The following is a 22,664-nucleotide window of genomic DNA, read 5'->3' on the forward strand; positions in this document are numbered from 1 at the left end:
GAGACTAAGTTAATGAGGGGGAGACTAAGTGAAGGAGGGGGAGGGGAGAGAGTAAGTGAAGGGGGAGACTAAGTGAAGGAGGGGGGAGACTAAGTGAAGGAGGGGGGGAGAGTAAGTGAAGGGGGGAGACTAAGTAAAGGAGGGGGAGGGGGGAGAGTAAGTGAAGGAGGGGGAGACTAAGTGAAGGAGGGGGGAGAGTAAGTGAAGGGGGAGACTAAGTGAAGGAGGGGGAGGGGGGAGAGTAAGTGAAGGAGGGGGGGGAGACTAAGTAAAGGAGGGGGAGGGGGGAGAGTAAGTGAAGAGGGGGAGGAGAGTAAGTGAAGGAGGGGGGAGAGTAAGTGAAGGAGGGGGGAGTAAGTGAAGGAGGGGGGGAGACTAAGGGAAGGAGGGGGGAGACTAAGCGAAGGAGGGGGAGGGGGAGAGTAAGTGAAGGAGGGGGAGACTAAGTGAAGGGGGGAGACTAAGTGAAGGTGGGGGGGAGACTAAGTGAAGGAGGGGGGAGACTAAGTGAAGGAGGGGGAGGGGAGACTAAGTGAAGGAGGGGGGAGACTAAGTAAGGGAGGGGGAGGGGGGAGAGTAAGTGAAGGAGGGGGAGACTAAGTGAAGGGGGGAGACTAAGTGAAGGAGGGGGAGGGGAGACCAAGTGAAGGAGGGGAGGAGACTAAGTGAAGGAGGGGGAGGGGGAGACTAAGTGAAGGAGGGGGGGAGACTAAGTGAAGGATGGGAGAGAGAGTAAGTAAAGGAGGGGGAGAGTAAGTGAAGGAGGTAGGGAGAGAGTAAGTGAAGGGGGGAGAGTAAGTGAAGGAGGAGGGGGAGAGTAAGGGAAGGAGGGGGGAGAGAGTAAGTGAAGGGGAGAGTAAGTGAAGGGGGAGAGTAAGTGAAGGAGGGGGGAGTAACAGAAGGAGGAGGAGGGGGAGTAAGAAGAAGAAGGGGGTAAGAAGAACAAGGGGGGAGTAAGAAGAACACAAGGAGGAGGGGGAGAGTAAGGGTGAGGAGAAGGGGAGATGAGGAGAAGGGGGGACTGAGAAGAACACAGGGAGGGTGGGTGGTGAGGAGAACACAGGGAGGGGGAGATGAGGAGGACACAGGGAGGAAAGGGGGTAAGAAGAACACAGGGTGGGGGAAGGTGAGAAGAACACAGGGAGGGGGGAGGTGAGAAGAACACATGGAGGGTGGCTGAGAAGAGCATAGGGAGGGTGGGTGAGAGTGAGAAGAGACCGCTAGGGGAGGGTGGGGGAGAGGAGAGACCAGCAAGGGACAGGGGAGAGCTCTAAGGGACAGAAGGGATGGCTCTATAGGACAGGGGGCAAGACAGGGAGCTCTTTCACACTACACGCACACACACAATGCATCCCTATACATACACATAAACACACAATGCATCCCTACACACACAGAAACACAACATGCTTCCCTTACACACAGAGAAACACACAATGCATCCATTACACACACACAATGCAACCCTTACACAACCCTTAAGACAATGCATCCTTTGCACACATACACAGAAACACACAATGCAAACCCTTACACACACATGGAAACACACACACTGCTTTTCTTACATACACACAGAAACACAATGCATCTCTTACACACACTCAATGCACACACTTACAGACACACACCTAGCATCCCTTAAGCATACAAACACAGATTCACGCAATGCATCCCTTTCACACAACCAGAAACACACAATACATCCCTTATACACAAATACACACTACTTCCACTACACACAAACACACTGCATCACCTGCACAAACTGGTATCCCTATACACTACATACCATAAGCACACATATTAGATCCTCTACAATAACACATAACACATCCCCTACACACTCCACTCCCTGTGAGCAAACTCATGGGTGGGTGGAACATATAAGTGGACTTATGAGTGGGCCTTGTGGGCATACTCACCGTCAGGCCCTGGGTCCCAGACCTTGAGCTGTGTAAGGGACCCCCAAAAAATGGAGCTGCTTCCAATTCTCCCAGAACATTGAATTTTGTGACCACAGTTGCAAACAGCCTCCAGAGATCCTGTTCTACACCAGACCAGTGGAGCCAAACTGCAGCCCATCATCATCCTCATCTGGTTGTAAGTAGGCAATCTAGTATATTATTAGTGACACTAATCTATAATTTACCTCACATTAAAGGGACACTATAGTTGCCAGAACGACTGCAGCTTAATGAAGTGGTTCTGGTGTCTATAGCCGATCCCTGCAGGCTTTTTAATGTAAACACACACTGTATGCAGCACTGGCGTTAGTTCATATGGCAGATCATATGGGTGGGGCATTGTGATGTCACATGGGGGGGGCGGCAAATTCAGTTGTTCCCCATGCAGCCACAGGTGCCGCTGTGCTGGGAGATTGTGATTACTCTTCACTTCCTCCCAGCCTACAGAGCAGCGCATGGGAGAGAGGAGGAGGCATGATTTAATCTTACAACAAATCCTGTAAGCACATCTTTATAAATTTACTCTGATGTCTGTATTAATATTGAGGGATGTCTAAGTAGTAACATCAGTGTGTGTCAGCAGGGCCAGCCGTTGGGGTGTGCAAGCTGTGCAGTCACGCAGGGTGCCATGACAATAGAGGCGCCTGGCGGACAACACAGCTCACAAGTTGGGTACACCAGCATATTCAATTTAAATGATTCGCTGGTGGTCCACTGGTGCGCACCAGCATTAGGTGCAGTCAGATCATAGCCTCTCCCTCGTGGTTCCGGCGCTAAGTTAGTGAGTCGGAGCACAGGCTCAGAGATTGTCAGACTGCGCTCTGACAACATTGAAAGTCAGAGCCGTAAAGGAGCGGGTATGGCAAAGAGCTACTGATTAGCATAACATCAATATCCGTTATAAAACCAGGAAAAGGTGGGCACCATTGCACTGATTTGGTGGTGCAATGGGCCACTTGACTGGTTTTGCACCCCAGGCCTAAGGCTGCCAGCCCTCCCCTGTTGTCAGCTGAATGCTCTCATCCAATGAGCAAAGCCTTACACAGCCGGGCCTAACTTAGGAATTGGGGGCACACCCAGAACACGCATTTCTCAGCAGTGGGTCTAACATACTGGCACAATTTTTTGACAGAAGGGGAGACAACAGCAGGTTCTTGGCAGGACCTAGGTAAATTGTAAAAACATTTGCATAATTACTCTGGGAGGACATTTTATTCTTTTAGCCCTGCAGTGGGCAAGTGGCAGGTTGTCTTGGTGGGGTGAATCAGAACTGGCAGCACGAGGTTTGCATTTGGCGGGTGTAGACTTCAGTAATGGCTCCCATGTGGTAGTGCACTCTCTAGTCAGTTAGATCGCAGTCGATGGATGTCCTCAGTTTGTACTCTGACTCGCCCTAATCTGGTATCCTAATCATGGGAATCCCACATCAGGGTACCAAATTATGGAGCCATCCCGTAAACAGCTCCTTAATTTGATATCCTAAGTAGAGGAAATACACATGAGGGGAAAATTAGGGGAGCGATCTACGAAACCATTTTTCTTAAATTTGCTCTCTCAGTTGCTTAGTAGGTAAGTCCCTAATTTGATACCCTTAATTATGGCAATCCCACATTAGAATACCAAATTAGGGAACTATCTACTAAAAAGCTGATACATCAAAATTAAGAAAATAGAGCCCTTTTCTTAAATGTGTTGTTTCAGATGCTTGAAAGATAAGTCCCTAATTTGTTATCCTTGTGAAATCGAATGGATCTCAAACTTTTTTGGGCTCAATTCATTAAGAAGTGTTAGTTTTCGGTAATTTCACGTGCTTCTGTATTCCAAAATTGAATCCTGTCGATAACGAATACACATGTTTATTCAGCATACCTCTCTATCTTTTGAAGAACAATTATTTAAGTTGATTAAAGAAGTATCCAGCATCATGGAATTAGAGGAAGGTGAAACAAAATATAAGAGAACCAGAGAGGCCAACATTACTAAACATTTTAAATCAATTTTAGCATTGAAAGAGGAAGATAAGGCATTGGAAACTTTGCACAAAGTTGATATTCCATTTGCTCAATTGAATTGAATAAAAGACAATTATCCCTATTAGGGAAATGTCCAGTTTGAAGGATCTTATGGCAAAATTTCCAGAGAATTTCCAGAGAATCTTCTAGGCATCAGCAGCTCACAGGATGATTTATGGCAAGGGCCCAGATAAGATAAGTAAACTATATGACTCTTCACAAATCCACCTTTTAATTGAGTAAACAGTGCAACATGTAACACAAAATAAAATAATACCCCTGAAGTTATAAATCGGCCAGTACATTATGTGTGTTCACAGCTGTCCAGTGCCAAAGGATAGTCATTCCAAAAATAATTCATCAGCCACTTCTAAAAGAAAAACCATGCATCTTCATTCCAAAATTTCCCAGAGAATCTAGCTGGAAAAACTGGAAATATCACTGACAAAAGATTTGGATGATGAACCAGTCTAATCACTATAGATTATTAAATTATTGTCAGAGATTTTTTTTATGACAGGTGACTTGCGTTTTGAACAAAGATGTCTGTTTGAGTTTGCCTTGGATGACCTAATAAAGTCTAGGGCATAAGGCAAGAAGGCTATTCTGCAAGACAAACAAAAATAAATATATACATGATTTTTTTTCCCAACTGTCCTCCTATCAAATAAAGTATCCTGGCTTCAAATCATTGGGTACTTAATACTATCCAGTATGGATATGAAATATGATTTGTTGATCTTCCTCCCAGAATGTTTATTTGTTCAGAAGTATTATCAATAGACATATGGAAAGTTCTCAGAAGATCAATCTCAGATCTTCAAAGAAAAGAGATAATAAAACCGGTCTTGAGTAAGACCCTTGGAATTTTTGACGGATCTTTTCTTGTCCTTTATTAAAACTAAAGAAAGTGAACATATTTGTGTCAAGGGAAATGATTTATTTAGCAACTCATCAGATTATCTGAAAAATGCATACCTCCATATTCCTATAGCATCTCAAAGCAGAAGTTTTTATGATTAGCCCTCGGAGAAAATGTTACACTTCCAGTTCAAGGTTTTACCATTTGGCCTTTGCTATAGATACATATCTTACTATCATATTAGTTAAATTATAATTCATAATAACCTATTATAATGAATATTATTATTAATATATTAATAAAACTACACTTTAATAAGTACAAATTTTTTTTTCGTGATTTAAATAGTGATTTAAATACATGTAAATTGTTCCTTAATGCTAACTAAGGCTTTTACAGTGGTAAAGGAATCTTGCTATATAAAGATGCCCAAAATTCTTGGAAGCAAAATATCATCTTGATATAGAATCATGCTAATGTGTAAATATTTAAAATATGCAAGAAATGTGATAACATGTCCATTAATATTAAACTAACAGAAGTATATGCAGAAAATTACCCCAGCTGTTCTTGATCTAAATGATCAATTAGGAATGTTTACATATTTTCACACAGCACAGGAATGTGATTTACTAGAAAATACGTAACATCACCTGGACCTTGTTTAGCTAGATGAAATCCATTTTTTTCCACATGGTGAATTGTGATGCCGGGCATATTTAAACAAGCACTGAAGACTCAAGCACCAGCACTGGAAGAAGGCTATCGAGCCGAAACACGTTTGCTGCTATTATTTGCTTCTTATTTTATTGTACTTTTATATTATTCTCTCGGTTACTTTGTTTAGGGTAAGTGGAAATCCTTTTTTTCTATATTTTGCTATAGGGTTCCACTCCCTTAGTACCTTGAGTTTGAGTATTATTTTAGACTCAATAAAATTATTTTTTATAACTGCGAAAGCTTCTCCATCTACTCTCTGTTCATCAAATACCTGGATATTTTGGAGGGTCATAAATGTAATGTATAGAAACTTTAAGTTTAAAAGCTAATACTTAGAGGGACACTAGATGTACAGAGACCACTTCATCTCATTGACTGTCCCCTTAATCCTGCATTGTTTTACATTGCAGTTTTAGAGAAACTGCAATGTTAAGAGTGTCTCTCCCAGACAGCCACTAAACACATTTCCTGCAGTTTCACAGACTTTAATTCCGGGAAATGATGCTGGACATCCTCACGCTGTTCATGAGGACATCCAGCGTCTTGCAAATCACCATAGAAAAGCATTGATTCAATGCTTCCCCATGGGTAAGACCTAATGCACACATGAAAGAAAAGGAAAAAAAAAGAAAAAAAAAACAAAAGGAAAAAAGAAAAAAAAAAACAAAAGGAAAAAAAACGTGCGATTCACCATAAAGTGATAATAAATTGATACAAACTGGATATCTTAGATGTATTCAATATGAATATCTATAGAAAGAATATAAAAAAATATAGTGTAATATGGTTAACACATATGAAAGGTGGGGGTGGTAGAGAACTCACAAAATCAAGATGAATTCAGGCGTATCTCCCCTAATAGGGAATAATAGCGATGGAATGGACTTCCAGCGATGTAACTCCTGATGTAGAATGATCAATATTCTTTGCTCACTCAAAGTAAAGGAAGAGAAATGATGGTGCAGATTGTATAAGAAGAACCCCCTTTTGGAGTATCATCTCACATCCCTGAGGAAGTCCAAGAAGGACGAAACGTGTTGGACCTGTTCATCTAGTTCATATGAACTTTTGTTTTAATTTATTTACTTTATTTTAATTTTGACTGCTGCAACTGTCTGCTATTTCCTGCTGTGATCCGATTGGCTGATTTGCATGGAGACCACCTTGGTGTGGAGGCAAGCTGTCTTTTATTTGCAACATTGTAAGTGCAATATTTGTAATAAATTGTAATACTTTTTATACAATCTGCACCATCATTTCTCTTCCTTTACTTTGAGTGAGCAAAGAATATTGATCATTCTACATCAGGAGTTACATCGCTGGAAGTCCATTCCATCGCTATTATTCCCTATTAGGGGATATACGCCTGAATTCATCTTGATTTTGTGAGTTCTCTACCACCCCCACCTTTCATATGTGTTAACCATATTACACTATATATATTTAAAAACCCTAGGAATTCTGTGTAATATAGCACCACAGTTAACTTTTTGTTCTTTCTAATGCACACATGGCATTAGGTCCCCCCATGCGCTGACATTGGAAGGGTGCCGAAACTGAGTCAGGTTGGACTTCAAAACTGGAATCAGGTCAAAGTGGTCAAAGGGTTTTTAACCTTTACAGTGTGTGTTTATGGGGGGGCAAGAAACTTTAGTGTTATGAATTGAAGCCTGCAAGGCCCAGCGACAGGCCCAGAGTTTTACTTACTCCATTGTGCCATAGAGGATACGTCTTCTTCTATCGCTTTCACTATAGCTGTAATAATAGTACGTTCAGGTCCGTGTTAAAAAAAACATGAAGAAAGGTTAAAAAATTTAAATCTCTTTAGTCGGCGCCTCAGAGGGGATATGATAACATTATACAAATATACTCGGGGCCAGTACAAACCATTTTCTGGAAATCTATTTATAAACAAGGCTATACATAGGACACAAGACTGGAAGAAAGGAGATTTAGGAATTTAGGCTGGAAGAAAGGATATTTAATCTAAGGCAAAGGAAAGGTTTTTCTACAGTAAGAACTTTAAGGATATGGAATTCTCTGCCTGAAGAGTCCATACAGATGTTTAAACAGCAATTGGATAAATACTTCCAAAAACATAACATACAGGGATATCATTTCTAATTAGTGGAGTAATAGCTACTTGATCCAAGGAGATATCTGACTGCAATTTTGGGGTCAAGAAGGAATTTTTTCCTAGTTTGTTGCAAAATTGAAAGCGCTTGAAAACTGGTTTTTTTGCCTTCTTTTGGATCAACAGCAAAGACATATGTGAGCAAGGCTGAACTTGATGGGCGCAAGTCTATTTTCAGCTATGTAACGATGTAACATATCTTTTTCATTAAGCCTGAATATCTCCCTTGCTAGCTGGAGCCTCCAGGTCTTCCACCGTTAGATGAGTATTTGGGTCCTTGGCACCAGTGATAGCATCTGGCGCATCAAAGACATCCTCCTCTGAGAATTAGCAGTGTGAATCTGCCATTTTAGGCCTAAGCCACACCTACAGCAAGTCAATTCACAAATATTTTTGGATCTCTTACCCAAGTGGATATTTTCTCAATGGTGTCCCATTGCCGGGGACAGGAACAGGGCTGAGCTTTCAATGGATGAGGGAATAACCAATAATATAGTCATTCAATCAGATCTCTGCAAACATGCAACCACTTTTAAAGATGGTAAAGCCACTCACCCATTTAGTTCTTTTTTAAACAGGAGTCACATCAGTTTGCTGCTTGTGAAGGCCTTAATTTCTAATTAATAATTCCACTATAAAAATAGTATTTTCACTCCAGTTACACAAGAATAATGTTACAAAATGCTACCCAGTATGGCTCCATCCTCATAGAAACATAGAAACATAGAAACATAGAATGTGACGGCAGATAAGAACCATTCGGCCCATCTAGTCTGCCCAGTTTTCTAAATACTTTCATTAGTCCCTGGCCTTATCTTATAGTTAGGATAGCCTTATGCCTATCCCACGCATGCTTAAACTCCTTTACTGTGTTAACCTCTACCACTTCAGCTGGAAGGCTATTCCATGCATCCACTACCCTCTCAGTAAAGTAATACTTCCTGATATTATTTTTAAACCTTTGTCCCTCTAATTTAAGACTATGTCCTCTTGTTGTGGTAGTTTTTCTTCTTTTAAATATAGTCTCCTCCTTTACTGTGTTGATTCCCTTTATGTATTTAAATGTTTCTATCATATCCCCCCTGTCTCGTCTTTCCTCCATGCTATACATGTTAAGATCCTTTAACCTTTCCTGGTAAGTTTTATCCTGCAATCCATGAACCAGTTTAGTAGCCCTTCTTTGAACTCTCTCTAAGGTATCAATATCCTTCTGAAGATAGGGTCTCCAGTACTGTGTACAGTACTCCAAGTGAGGTCTCACCAGTGTTCTGTACAATGGCATGAGCACTTCCCTCTTTCTACTGCTAATACCTCTCCCTATACAACCAAGCATTATGCTAGCATTTCCTGCTGCTCTATTACAATGTCTGCCTACCTTTAAGTCATCAGAAATAATCACCCCTAAATCCCTTTCCTCAGATGTTGAGGTTAGGACTCTATCAAATATTCTGTACTCTGCCCTTGGGTTTTTACGTCCAAGATGCATTATCTTGCACTTATCCACATTAAATGTCAGTTGCCACAACTCTGACCATTTTTCTAGTTTACCTAAATCATTTGCCATTTGGCTTATCCCTCCTGGAACATCAACCCTGTTACATATCTTAGTATCATCCGCAAAAAGACACACCTTACCATCAAGACCTTCTGCAATATCACTAATAAAAATATTAAAGAGAATGGGTCCAAGTACAGATCCCTGAGGTACCCCAATGGTGACAAGCCCAAGCTTCGAATATCCTCCATTGACTACAACCCTCTGTTGCCTGTCACTCAGCCACTGCCTTACCCATTCAACAATATTGGAATCCAAACTCAAAGATTGTAGTTTGTTGATAAGCCTTCTATGTGCAACAGTGTCAAAAGCCTTACTGAAATTGAGGTAAGCAATGTCTACTGCACCACCCTGATCTATAATTTTAGTTACCCAATCAAAAAAATCAATAAGATTAGTTTGGCATGATCTCCCTGAAGTAAACCCATGTTGTCTCTGATCTTGAAATCCATGTGTTTTTAGATGTTCAACAATCCTATCCTTTAACATGGTTTCCATCACTTTCCCCACTACTGAAGTTAGGCTTACTGGCCTATAGTTGCCCGACTCCTCCCTATTACCTTTCTTGTGAATGGGCACAACATTCGCTAACTTCCAATCTTCTGGGACTACTCCTGTTATCAATGATTGGATAAATAAATCTGTTAATGGTTTTGCTAGTACACCACTAAGCTCTTTTAATAGCTTTGGGTGTATTCCATCAGGTCCCATTGACTTATTTGTCTTTACTTTTGACAGTTGAAATAGAACCTCTTCCTCTGTAAACTCACGTGTAATAAATGACTCATTTATCCTTTTTCTTAACTGAGGTCCCTTTCCTTCATTTTCATCTGTAAATACCGAACAAAAATATTCATTGAGGCAGTCAGCTAGACCTTTATCCTCATCTACATACCTTCCTTCTTTTGTTTTTAATCTAACTAATCCTTGTTTTACTTTTCTTTTCTCATTTATGTATCTAAAAAAGGTTTTGTCCCCCTTTTTTTTCACACTGCTCATGTTCACACTGCTCCTATTTTAGTGGGATGGTAGCACCATTTTATTCTCCTACATCTTCCTGTATTTTTGCTCCACTGAATCAACACACATGAGTGTCCATGTATCAATGTTTTTGTGTACTTTGTCCCAGTGCCAGTGCCATTTTAACAGGATTATGGGCCCCCAGACAAAGCAGTGCACTGGGGCCCTGCCTACACAAAAACTCACAAGAATTAAAATGTAAATTATCAATAAAAGTAAGCTTATATTTATTGGTGTCTTCAACAAATGCAATATATACATACACACCGACTGCCGAATACCGGCACACACTGACTGCCGAATAAACGCAAACAGAGTGCTGAATACACACACTGACTGAGTACACACAGACAGACTGCCAAGTAGACACAGACAGACTGCAGAGTACAGACAGACTGCTGAGTACACACATAGACTGTTGAGTACACACAAACAGACTGCTGAATACATCCACACAATCAGCTGAATACTTACACACAAACACACACAGATACTGCTGAATACACACAGGCTGTTAAATACACACACATACACAGACTGGTGAATACACACACACACACACTGGTGAATACACACACAGAGACTGCTGAATACACCCAGACTGCAGTGAGGGGTGCAGTGTGTTTTTGAGAGGTACAGTGTGTTGGTTAGGAGTGCTGTGTGTGAGAGGTGCCGTGTGTGTGTGTGGGGGGGGGGGATGTTGTGTGTGTGTGAGGGGTGCTGTGTGTGTTTGTGAAGGGTGCTGTGTGTGCACCATAACACACACAGCCCCCTCACTCACACACACACACACACACACACACACACATACACACACAGCACCCTAACACATATAGCACCCTCACACACACACACACACACACACATACACATCACCCTCACACAGCACCCTAACACACACAGCATCTTCACTCACACACAAGCACCATCACACAAAAACTGCACACCTCACATACCACACACACACACACAGCACCCTCACACACACATCACCCTCACACAGCACCCTAACTGCATCCTCACTCATACACACTGCACACACACTGCACACACACACACAGCACCCTCACACACACTGCAAACCTCACACACATCACCCTCACACAGCACCCTCACTCACAAGGTGGGGATAATACCACCAGCGCTATCTTCAAGGAGCAGTTGGTCTGCTCCTTCCTTGTGAGTACCATTTTATATATTTTATTTCCAGTATTTTATCCAGTGAGCACTATTGGTTGTCTCTCTTTTATTTTTGAGTGTTGAACATACCATTGACGGAGGAAGTTTACCCTATATCCCATAAGCGGGGATTGTACCGCTGTACGCCTTTTACACTAGAGCGAGTTATAGCTCTTGCAAATGTGAGTTTTATACCAGCTTTTAATATTTTATTTACTCTATTATTAGACTTATTGCACTATTTGGTTCTCTATTTGTTTTATCTCTTGCATATGAGTGAATCTACACGGAAGAGAACAGCGAGGACATTTGTTCCTGACCAAGCACCTATAGACTCTGTGTCTCCAATAAGAGCATTTTAGATAGGACTCTTTTTATTTGGACTATTTATTATTAATATATATAAGTCTCTATTATTAATATATATAAGTCTCTCTGGCGCAGCCCTTACTCTCTATTCTTTCTTCAGGAGTTACAATAGGCCTGGGCCTAGGAATGCATGAAGGAAAGATGCTGCTATTTCTATTTGTTCTAGTGCAAGACTCAATCTTTCCACCGGCCCTCATAGTGAGTAGAAATTGGGTTATGATGAGATGTTTTCAGGGTGGGGTAAAATACCAATAGCTGCAGGACAACCTATGCAGTTATTGATTCTTATTTTCTTATGTACTGCAAATTCTTGAAGTCACATAGCATAATCCAAATGTTGTACGCAAACTGAATATTCCCTAACTTAAAGTTAGTATCACAAATGGCTTTTTTTGGTGTTCCATGCACAACTCCCACGACGCCATGTTATCAGCTTGGCTGTTGATAAATTTCTACCTGTGATGAAAACATCATTTTGTTTGCTGTTAACCTTGCAATGTCAGATATTAATCTTGAGACAACAAGATATGTTAATCCTAGTTTTAAACTAATAATTAACTAATAAATAAACTAATAATGATTTCTAACTTGTGTGGCATTACTGTCAGAAAACAGCTAAACCATTCAGAACCCAAACGAAACAAGGGCAGAATTGGGATTGAAGCCTAATCTAGAAAGAGCATTATAAAAATACAGACAAATTGTTAAAAAAAAAGAAAAAAGAAAAAACATGACAAAGATGTCCTTGTCCCTTCATGTAGCATACAAAATTAAAATTGACTTACCAATAGAGTCTTGGAGCAGGTGTGTAAGCCTACTGTTGCGATAAGGGATGTGAGAGCAGTGTTCTGATAATGCTCCCAGGACATCTGACAGGGCTGATAAGCTGCGATTAATGAAAGATGTCTCTCTCAAGGCTGCTCCCTTCACTCCAGACATACCTAGTACAATATAAACAATACCCAGTTATTCAAAATATAATTTGTCTGAATATTTTATCTAGATGTCAAAACATTTTGTAACTGTAACCATTACTTTTTTTTATTATTAAGTAGAAACAATAAAATAAGCTGGTAATGTTTTATATTGCATGGTTAAAATTGAGATGAAGTGGTCTGGATACCGTTAGTGTCATTTACAGGGACTCTCCATTACCAGGAAAACAAACCAGTTTTCTTGGCACTGCAGGATCCTGCAGTGCCCCCCCTCCCTTCCGCCGCCCATCCCATGTCACTGAAAGGGGTTAAAACCCCCTTCAGCTACTTACCAGAATCCAGCGCCGATGTTACTTAGCGCTAGGTCAGGCTCCGCCCCCGCCCCTCCCCCGCCGACGTCAGCCAGTGGGGGAGACCTAATGCACATGCGCAGCAATGGGCGCGCGCGCATTAGACCTACCCATAGGAAAGCATTATTTAATGCTTTCCTATGGGGAAAATCTGACACTGCAGGTCCGTGGAACGTCCAGCGTCAGATAACTGACCAAAGGTCGGTTTGGATTCCGTAAGCACTCTAGTGGTTGTCTGATAGACAGCCACAGAGGTGCAGACTTAGAGCTGCAATGTAAACATTGCAGTTCTCTGGAACTACATTTTACATTGCAGCACTAAGTGCAATAGGTGCACAGCACACAGACCAATTCAATTAGCTGAAGTGGTCTGGGTGCCTGGAGTGTTCCTTTAAGTTCCGTATGCAACACTGGGCCCTGTTTTACAGGTTTTTTTTTATGTTTTGTAACGGGGGTGGAAAGCAGGGGGGAGTGGAAAGCAGCACTAGGATCTTCACCATTCACTTTTATAGTTCAGGGAGGGGCTTAAGAATAATGCCCAATAGGACATAATTTATTGAAAAACAATAAAAAGGTTGTAGTAAACATGTCATAATTTTTTTATAAATTGCAGTGGAGTCCATTATGAAGCACTACATATTTCTGAACAATAATGCATAAATTAATCTTTAAGACAAAGACTAAAATAAATAAGCATTGTATCTTAAAGGAGAAATAAAAAACATACCTACACATTCGCTGCCAGCCAAATCTACTAGCTGTAATTTTGTTTTGAGTGGTTTCTGTGACTTCACACTGCCAGCCATTCCTAGTGAAAAATGTAGAAAATCACATATAGTTTCCAGATTAGTGGGTTGTAAAATTGTGTATGAGTGGTCTAGAGAGGAGATACTATACAGTTTGGATAATTTATATTTGTTTTTCAGGATTTGAAATAAGAGTAGTGCATTCGTTAATTTTTTTTTTTACGAAATATCAATTTTATATATTTATAGGCATACAAGGAAAAAACAATATAATGAAGTAATTGTACTGTTGTTACTATAAACTATTTTTTTAGTTTTGTTTATACTCTTTTTGTACATTTGATGTATGTATCTCCATATAACATTTGTCTTGTATGTATTCAATAAAAGTACTGCATATATTGATGTAAAAATCTAAAACCTTTAATAAAAAAATGTTTGAAAAGAAAATCATATATTAAAAAAGAACAATACACATGATTTGTATTGAAACTTGAATTCACAAACATGTAGACCATTTGATTACAGGCATTGTATTATAGTATATTATATTATATTTGATGTGGTATCACTTTAATAAATGTTGGTTTAAGCTCTCGGTTCTTTCTAACCATGCATTTTTGCATTCATGAAGGGTTTAAGGAACATGAAGAAACTTGTTAATGTTCTACGAATCCACAAGAGTTAAAGAGCAATAAAAAGAAATGCACCCCTCATCAGCCGTACTTTTAACATTATACTGGTATGTTTAAGATCTATGTATGCTGATTTTATGCTGTGTTTGCAACCAATATTCAGAGTTTTAACTCTAGGGACAATGAGGAAAAGTTGGGAACCATAAGTCAAAGGGAAATTAAGATTTATTATCCACACTATAATGTTTATTTGAATTGCTAAATCAAAAGGTTAGGAAAACATGCACAATGATCCTTATCATAACATGTCATTATTTTTTTTCTCTAGAAATTATATTTTCTTCAGCCACTTCAGCCAGTATAAAGTCCTTTGGTCTGGTGTCAAGCAGTTTTTGTGGTTCAGAGGTGAACTTTTCATTGTTGTTGTTTCTCTTTTCTTTTGGGGGATTGCCACCGCGGTTACTAAGGATTTTCGGCATGTTTCCCTTTTAAAAAAGGTGCAGTTATACAGGATATCCACAGATTACTACATTTAAATAAAGTCAATGAATTACATCCAGCTGTAAAAATAAATGTTTTATCCCCAGTACGATGTTTGTGTATATAGTCCTCTGGGTATAGTGGCTAAAGCAAAAGTTGCTAAATATGGCGTAGAACACAGGACACACATTTTGATAGATGCACAATATATAATTTGGAAAGTGAGGGAATCTAAATTGACAATACTGTGACAAAGCAAAATAACTGAACTGAGCACACTGTTCAGAAGAGAGGAGATATTGACTTGTGTAGCGCAAAATATTTTGGTTCTTCCAAAACACTTGGGAGAATTTATTTTTTTAGGGGGTGACAGAATTTAGTTCATGATGCTGTTTGGCCAAGTGTCGGTACTGAAAAACATTTGGAAAAGCCATTTGGCAGCCAGAACAGCAGGAAAAATGCCCCCTATGACTGTGCTGGAATGCAAAAGAGATTACAATATTGCCTAGCCTTGTGGCAAAACTATATCAGGCATTCTTGGAATGCCAATTCTGAGTTGGCAAAATTACATTAGTATATATTTAGATTCTGAAAAATAGGAAGTTAAAAAACTTACTTTTATAATGATTAATTATAATCTTTTCTTATTGCCATCTTCTATCATGAAAATTAACGAACAGGAGTAATTTTACTTTCAAAATACAGGATTTATCCAAAAATGGAAGGAAAAGGTCAGTGGGCAGTTGACCTCATCTCTTCCACTCTGACAAGAACACAGTTTTCCTACACAGTCTGTAGTGTCAGTAACTATCTTTCAGTGTGGAAAAAACACAGTGCCCTATCAGCTTGTCCCAAATGTGTCTGCGAAAGTAGAAGACATCATAAGAGTCAGCCAGGCAGGGCAAAACCACTGCACTGAAAGGCATTTGAAAAAAGTAAAATAGCAGCAGCAGGAGAAATTTTATTTCATTAAATTTTTTATTTACCTCCAGATTTTAAAATACTTTTACAAATCTAGAAACAACTTTAACCCCTTAAGGACCAAACTTCTGGAATAAAAAGGAATCATGACATGTCCTACATGTCATGTGTCCTTAAGGGGTTAAAGGTAGAGGTGAGTGGCCAGATGGATTTCAGCTAGCAGATGCTGACAACTCATGTATTAAACTGGAGAGCAGGACAACCTAAGTGTGGAAGATTGGACTTGAGGAAGCCTATTTTCTTCACCAGTTGTGGGGGCATTTGTAAGTGTTGGTGATTCAAAATGATCTCTGTGATAGAAAACACTTACTCACTTTGGACATTGGTCAGTAGACATGACAATAGCTGCTGGGTAACCAGACAGAACAGGCAACTTACTCTTCTTCTCAATAGCTCAGAGGGTCAACAGCAGGAGGCAAAATAGGTGCTGCAAATCGAAGACAGTGCAAGGGTCTCATGACAATACTAATTCAAGGTGTCTAAATAACAAAATAGGGAAACTAAAGGCAATAGCATACACTAAGCAATATGACATAGGCATAAGAGAAACAAAGTGGGATGAGACGCTATGTTTGTATGTCAACCATGAATTAAAGGCAAATATTTGGCAAGTGTGTGATGAGGAAAATGGGGAAAACGTGGAAGCCTTATATGTGGATATCTGTTTAGGGCAAAAATAGGTTGGGATATGTTATAAGTTATCTAATCTTGATATTGGTGAAGATGAAGAACAGCTATTAAAACAAATTGGAAAAGCTGCACACCTGGGTAACACTTTAATTATTAGATATTTTAATTACCCAGGCATAAATTGGGAAAAAGGGAATGGTAGTTCACTTAGAGGCAGTTTGAGCCTTTTACATGACACCCTCAAATCACAATCGGTAGAAGCCCCAACTAGAAGGGATGTTTGTATGGATCTGTTATAAGAAACAATGTTGATCTTTTGTCAAACATTCAAATAAAGAAGCACTTGGGAAATAGTGATCACTATATGGTGTCCTTTGAAATAAACTAAAAAAAAAGTAAATGCGCATAGGTTATACTAATGTGTATAATTTTACAAATGTTAATTTCAATAAGATAAGAGCAGCTTTACAACATACTGACCAGCATAAACTCTCTAGTGAAAAAACACTGAGGATAAATGGAATATCTTCAAACAAATATTAGAAATGTAGATTTCTCCGCAAAAAAAATCATATGAGAAAGGCTAAGCGTGATTCCAGTCTTTTTCCAGTCTATATAACTATGGAACTATGGAAGTATGTCCTTTCAGTATGTCAGACTGTTGGATCAGAGGGACACTTTCTGTTTAATCCTTGGATCATACTGGGAAATGAGCATCAGATGAGCATTCAGCAGGTCATTCAGCTTCTTGACTACTGCTCCTACATTGGTCTGGAGTGTGCCACCAGGAATAAATGTAGTTAGTCCACAGTAGGTGCAGGAACTAGTGGACTGCTGGCTCTGGTTTCTGGACTCTTTGTTTCTAATTCCTCTGTCTATTTTCTCATGGGACAGACTTAAGAAATGTATTGAGTGGTGAGGGAAAGAGCAATATTATCATCATTAGATTCCTTACAACCACCACACATTTGAGTACTCTGTTCTACCTCTTCAGTAAACAGTGGCTCTGGTGGCACCAAAACAAAGTCTCTCCTAAACGCTCTCTTAATTGCTTCTTGGGCTTACCAAGAAATAGGCAGTAACTCAGGCAACAGCCATAAGTCCACTGGTTTCACAAATCCCTTTCTCCAAGCACCAGAAAACTTGAAACTGTATTGCTTGAATTTACTGTACTAGAAGAACCTGCAGTGCCAGTGAAAGCTGCATCATACAATATTGCAGCATAAAAAGGCAGAGAAACATTCAATTGCCTCCTGGATGGTGAATTGGATTTATCGGACTTTGCTAATTCCACTATCCCATAGCTAAATACCACTAATAGTGGTGGTGTTAGTGCTAATGGAGGAGGCAGCAGTGGAGGAGTTGTCAGCAGTCCCCATGGCCGAGGAAATGGTGTTGATGGCAATACTTTGGTGGATTGGGGAGTACAACCACGTTTCCTACCCTTCCTCAATTTCTTATTTTTTTAGGTTTTGGGATCCAACATTGATGATGGTAGGTTTGTTTTTTCAGTTGCTGAACTTTATTCAGCAAACATAGGCGTTTGTGTTGCAAAATAGGTTAGTACATGGTAGATGTACTACTATAAAGTTAACGTGTTTGACGTTAAGAAACACTGCACATTGCTCACACTAGACAGAATGACAAAATGCCTGCCAGGTGTCAATCACCAATCTCCCATTCAAAGTAGTTTCAAGTGCCTCTGTCAGTAGCTGCTAGTAAGATACAGCAGAAACTGTTAAACCTAGTCTCACACTAGTATGAATGACCCAGACTAGGCAACATGATTTTTTGTTTTTCAAACTCCACACTCCCCAGAAAATAATTTTATTATTTTCTGCAAACATTTAACAAAAATAACATAACTGAGTCTCACAGTAAGATCAATGACAAATTGCCTATCCTATTTCCCACCCCAAGTTTCCTAGCAGTAGCAAAGTGAGGGTCAGATTTTATGTTCATCAAGATACAAGCCAGTGCCTAAGGAACAGTAAGAGAAATAGAAAGACATATTACTGTACATTAGAATGTCCATGCTTAACACTTAGCTTAGAAATCTGAAATAACAATCCTAAATATCATGCTAGGCCAGAATAACCAAAGCAAACAAAACCTTACCACATGGCAAAAACAGCAGCAGGAAAAACCAGAAAAATACAGCTGTAACAAAAAAAAAAAAAAGAAAAATCCAAATACTAAACCCGTAGTTAGGGGGTCTGGAACCATGGATGGACATTGAACCTACAGTATAGCAATTATATATAAGCTCAGGCACTTGCATCAGTTTTGCATCACTGACATAAGTGTAGTATTGAGGATGCCAAGAATAAATAAATATAAAAAGGTGCAAAGGTTGCAGCTCACGACATTTATGTTTTTTTGGAGCCAGAATCACCAAGTAGTAATGAGACTGCACTGAAAATGACACAGTCATTTGAGTCTAGTACAATTGACTACATTCATTTTGAAGTCAAGAAATTAATGTTGCTGCATCAAAATTAGAACGGGTACTCAGGGGACAATGAGAAGCTGACGCAGCTGCATCAAACTTGGAAGAGACCCTGTGAAGAAAATGTGAACTTGACACTGCTGCATCAATTCTGGGATGAGGATCCTGGACTGATGCGATGGAGTCAAAACTGTTACCAGGACCCTGAGATGGCAGTGACATTAATGCAATGGCTTTATTTTGAGTACCGTAGTTCTCCTAACAAGCATAAAGCTAAACCTAGGCTCACACTAGAATTAATGACCCAGGCTCCCAATATAACACAGGCACAGCAAAGGTAATCACACCAGAGCACTGCTGGCCTGTCTCCCTAATTAGATGAAGTCAAAGTGTCTAGAAGAATCCTGCTTGGTTTTATTGCTCCTCCTTTTTTTCTCTTTATTGGCACTTCATGTGATCTGTTGATAGAATTAAGGACAAGATGCACTGAGAAAGGGCTTGTTGCCTGAATATCTTTGTTCTTCAATAAATGGGGTAGCACTTGTTGCACAGCACACTTGTGCGCTTCCTCCTTTTTTTCATTTCTGATTTTGTGGATAGAATTAACTTCTAGTTGCTGTCCGCTAACCATCATTCATCTTTTTTTGCTACCTCTTGATTGGACAGGAGAGCAGACCTCTTGTCCATCAGGGGAACTAAGCTGCTTATTTGCCCGCACTCAAAAAAAACTGCCTCTTCTCCTACTTTTTATGGTGACAGGTACATTATTCTGAACAAAGCGTTTTTGGGCTCCCATGAGTTGGTTCCCCAGAGATCCTGCAACGTGGTGGCTCAGATATCAGAATTTCTTCTGATCACCTGATCAGCCCGAAGTAGACCAATTTGCAGTTTCATCCAAAATGAGAGCAATTAGGAGCACAACTTGCAAAGAAGAAGTATATAATGCTTAAATAATACTAGAGACCATGTCCAGAGTAAAACAAAGAAAAAAGAATTGTAAAAGTGTTGTAAAATAAAGTGTTGTAGAATTGTAAAAGAGTCCCAGGCATATCAAATCCACAGCAGCCCGTCTTTGAGCATCAAGGTCAGCAACTACAGCATTTTCTTCTTTTCTTTAAAAATTCATATTAAAAGGGTAGGGTTGGTGAAACCAAAAGTTGATTTTCATCTAGTGTACTCTGGAGATCGTAGAGCCACCCTTAGCATGTGCTCTCATGTGTTCAGTATTAGGGTATGAAGTACCACAATTCATAAGCATAAGTAAATGTAGATGATTATTCCATGCAAATGTTAAGTCAAAGCAGTTGAACTTGAAACATAGCGCTGACTTAGAGAATGTTTCCCGTTTTGGCTATTTTAATCTTGAATGTATTGGGTATATAAAAAGCTATTACTTTTACTAAACAAGTATATCTATATATATTATGCAAAGTACATACCCATAGAATGTGAACAATGTGCCGTAATGGTCAAAGTAACAACCAAGTGTGAGCGAGAGGAGTGATCATGTACTAAAGTTGAATGCTTAACTCTCAATTGCAATCCCTTTTTTACCAAATCCAATACATCTGTAGCATTTCTGACACCCCTGAAGAAAAAAAAAAAATATTAGTTTGAAATAAAGAAAAAAAAAAGTAGGCACATTATAAATTAGACTTTGAATCTCTCACTAAAATCAGAATTGTGGAGAGAGGGAGGAAATTGCATAAAGCCAAACTGTAAATAATCTTCCAGCTCTGCTATTTACCCCAACAAGAAGTGAATATACTACATATTTGATTTGTTTTGTTGTTTTTAGAAAACAATAAGTGCAAATAAACCGGCAAATAATTAAATTAAAATTTCAGTGCTAAAGCCACTGCTGGTTCTTAGACTATTTAAAGTATAAAATATCAATTAAAAGACAGCTTACTTTTTTCCTTTACAATATAACATGATATCTAAAGCCCTAAACATAAACTTTTTATCGCCACGTATAATAATTACAATATAACCAAGTTAACATAGATTAACACTGAATTTTTCTCTTTGGCATCGTCTCATCTCTAAAGTCTGTCCCATATGGTATCATGAGACTTCAAGGCAATTGGAGTTTGTCATAAATCCAGATGGATTTAAAGAGGTATCGGCGTACAAGACTTCGTAACCGTGGGACAAGATGAGAGCATACACATAGAGGTTAACAGGTGAAGGAGGAAGAACTCCGTACTGCGCAATTTGGATGTTTTTCCTATTTCTCTCCAGGAAAATCACTTATCTATCAAAAGATCAGAAGAAATGCTTACATACTGGGGGCAGTATTGGTGTGGTGGTGGTTCCCATTAGTTATACTACGCAATTGGAGTTTTTTGATTTATAAAATAAAGTACTACCTAAAAGTATAAAACAAAATAGAAAAATGAATGATAAGGGGTTATCATCTAAACAGCAGTATTACTTTGTTGACATTCTTTCTATTTCTTCAATATACAGTTGCAAGAAAAAGTATGTGAACCCTTTTGAATGATATGGAGTTCTGCACAAATTGGTCATAAAATATGATCTGATCATCATCTAAGTCACAACAATAGACAATCACAGTCTGCTTAAACAAATAACACACAAAGAATGAAATGTTGCCATGTTTTTATTGAACACACCATGTAAACATTCACAGTGTAGGTGGAAAAAGTATGTGAACCCCTAGACTAATGACATCTCCAAGAGCTAATTGGGGTGAGATGTCAGCCAACTGGAGTCCAATCATTGAGATGAGATTGGAGGTTTTGGTTACAGCTGCCCTGCCCTATAAAAAACACACACCAGTTCTGGGTTTGCTTTTCACAAGAAGCATTGCCTGATGTGAATGATGCCTCGCACAAAAGAGCTCTCAGAAGACCTATGATTAAGAATTGTTGACTTGCATAAAGCTGGAAAGGGTTATAAAAGTATCTCCAAAAGCCTTGCTGTTCATCAGTCCACGGAAAGAAAAATTGTCTATAAATGGAGAAAGTTCAGCACTGCTGCTACTCTCCCTAGAAGTGGCCGTCCTGTAAAGATGACCTTAAAGAGCACAGCGCAGACTGCTCAATGAGGTGAAGAAGAATCCTAGAGTGTCAGCTAAAGACTTATAAAAGTCACTGGCAAATGCTAACATCCCTTTTAGCGAATCTACAATACGTAAAACACTAAACAAGAATGGATTTCATGGGAGGATACCACAGAAGTAGCCACTGCTGTCCAAACAAAACATTGCTGCACGTTTACAGTTTGCACAAGAGCACTTGGATGTTCCACAGCAGTACTAGCAAAATATTCTGTGGAAAGATGAAACCAAAGTTGAGTTGTTTGGAAGAAACACACAACACTATGTGTGGCGAAAAAGAGGCACAGTACACAACATCAAAACCTCATCCCAACTGTGAAGTATGGTGGTGGGGGCATCATGGTTTGGGGCTGCTTTGCTGCATCAGGACCTGGACGGATTGCTATCATAGAAGGAAATCATTTTGCAGTAGAACTTAAGGCCATCTGTCTACCAGCTGAAGCTCAACAGAAGATGGGTGTTGCAACAAGACAATGACCCAAAGCATAGAAGTAAATCAACAACAGAATGGCTTAAACAGAAGAAAATACACCTTCTGAAGTTGCTCAGTCAGAG

The 22,664-nt window shown here is 39.5% G+C and overlaps 1 protein-coding gene across 1 annotated transcript in view; it reads right to left on the reverse strand.

Annotated features, from left to right (window-relative positions):
• The window catches only part of KIF25 (kinesin family member 25), a 132,009-nt gene that overhangs the window by 3,035 nt on the left and 106,310 nt on the right, over positions 1-22,664 (reverse strand). Inside the window, exons 14-16 of the mRNA XM_063441780.1 lie at positions 20,464-20,612; positions 13,831-13,911; positions 12,604-12,759 (exon numbers count right to left, since the gene is read on the reverse strand). Of these exons, the coding sequence (XP_063297850.1) occupies positions 12,604-12,759; positions 13,831-13,911; positions 20,464-20,612 (386 nt within the window). The remainder of the gene's footprint in view (positions 1-12,603; positions 12,760-13,830; positions 13,912-20,463; positions 20,613-22,664) is intronic.

Source organism: Pelobates fuscus, chromosome 2 (genome assembly GCF_036172605.1).
Source record: "Pelobates fuscus isolate aPelFus1 chromosome 2, aPelFus1.pri, whole genome shotgun sequence".
Lineage (NCBI taxonomy): Eukaryota > Metazoa > Chordata > Amphibia > Anura > Pelobatidae > Pelobates > Pelobates fuscus.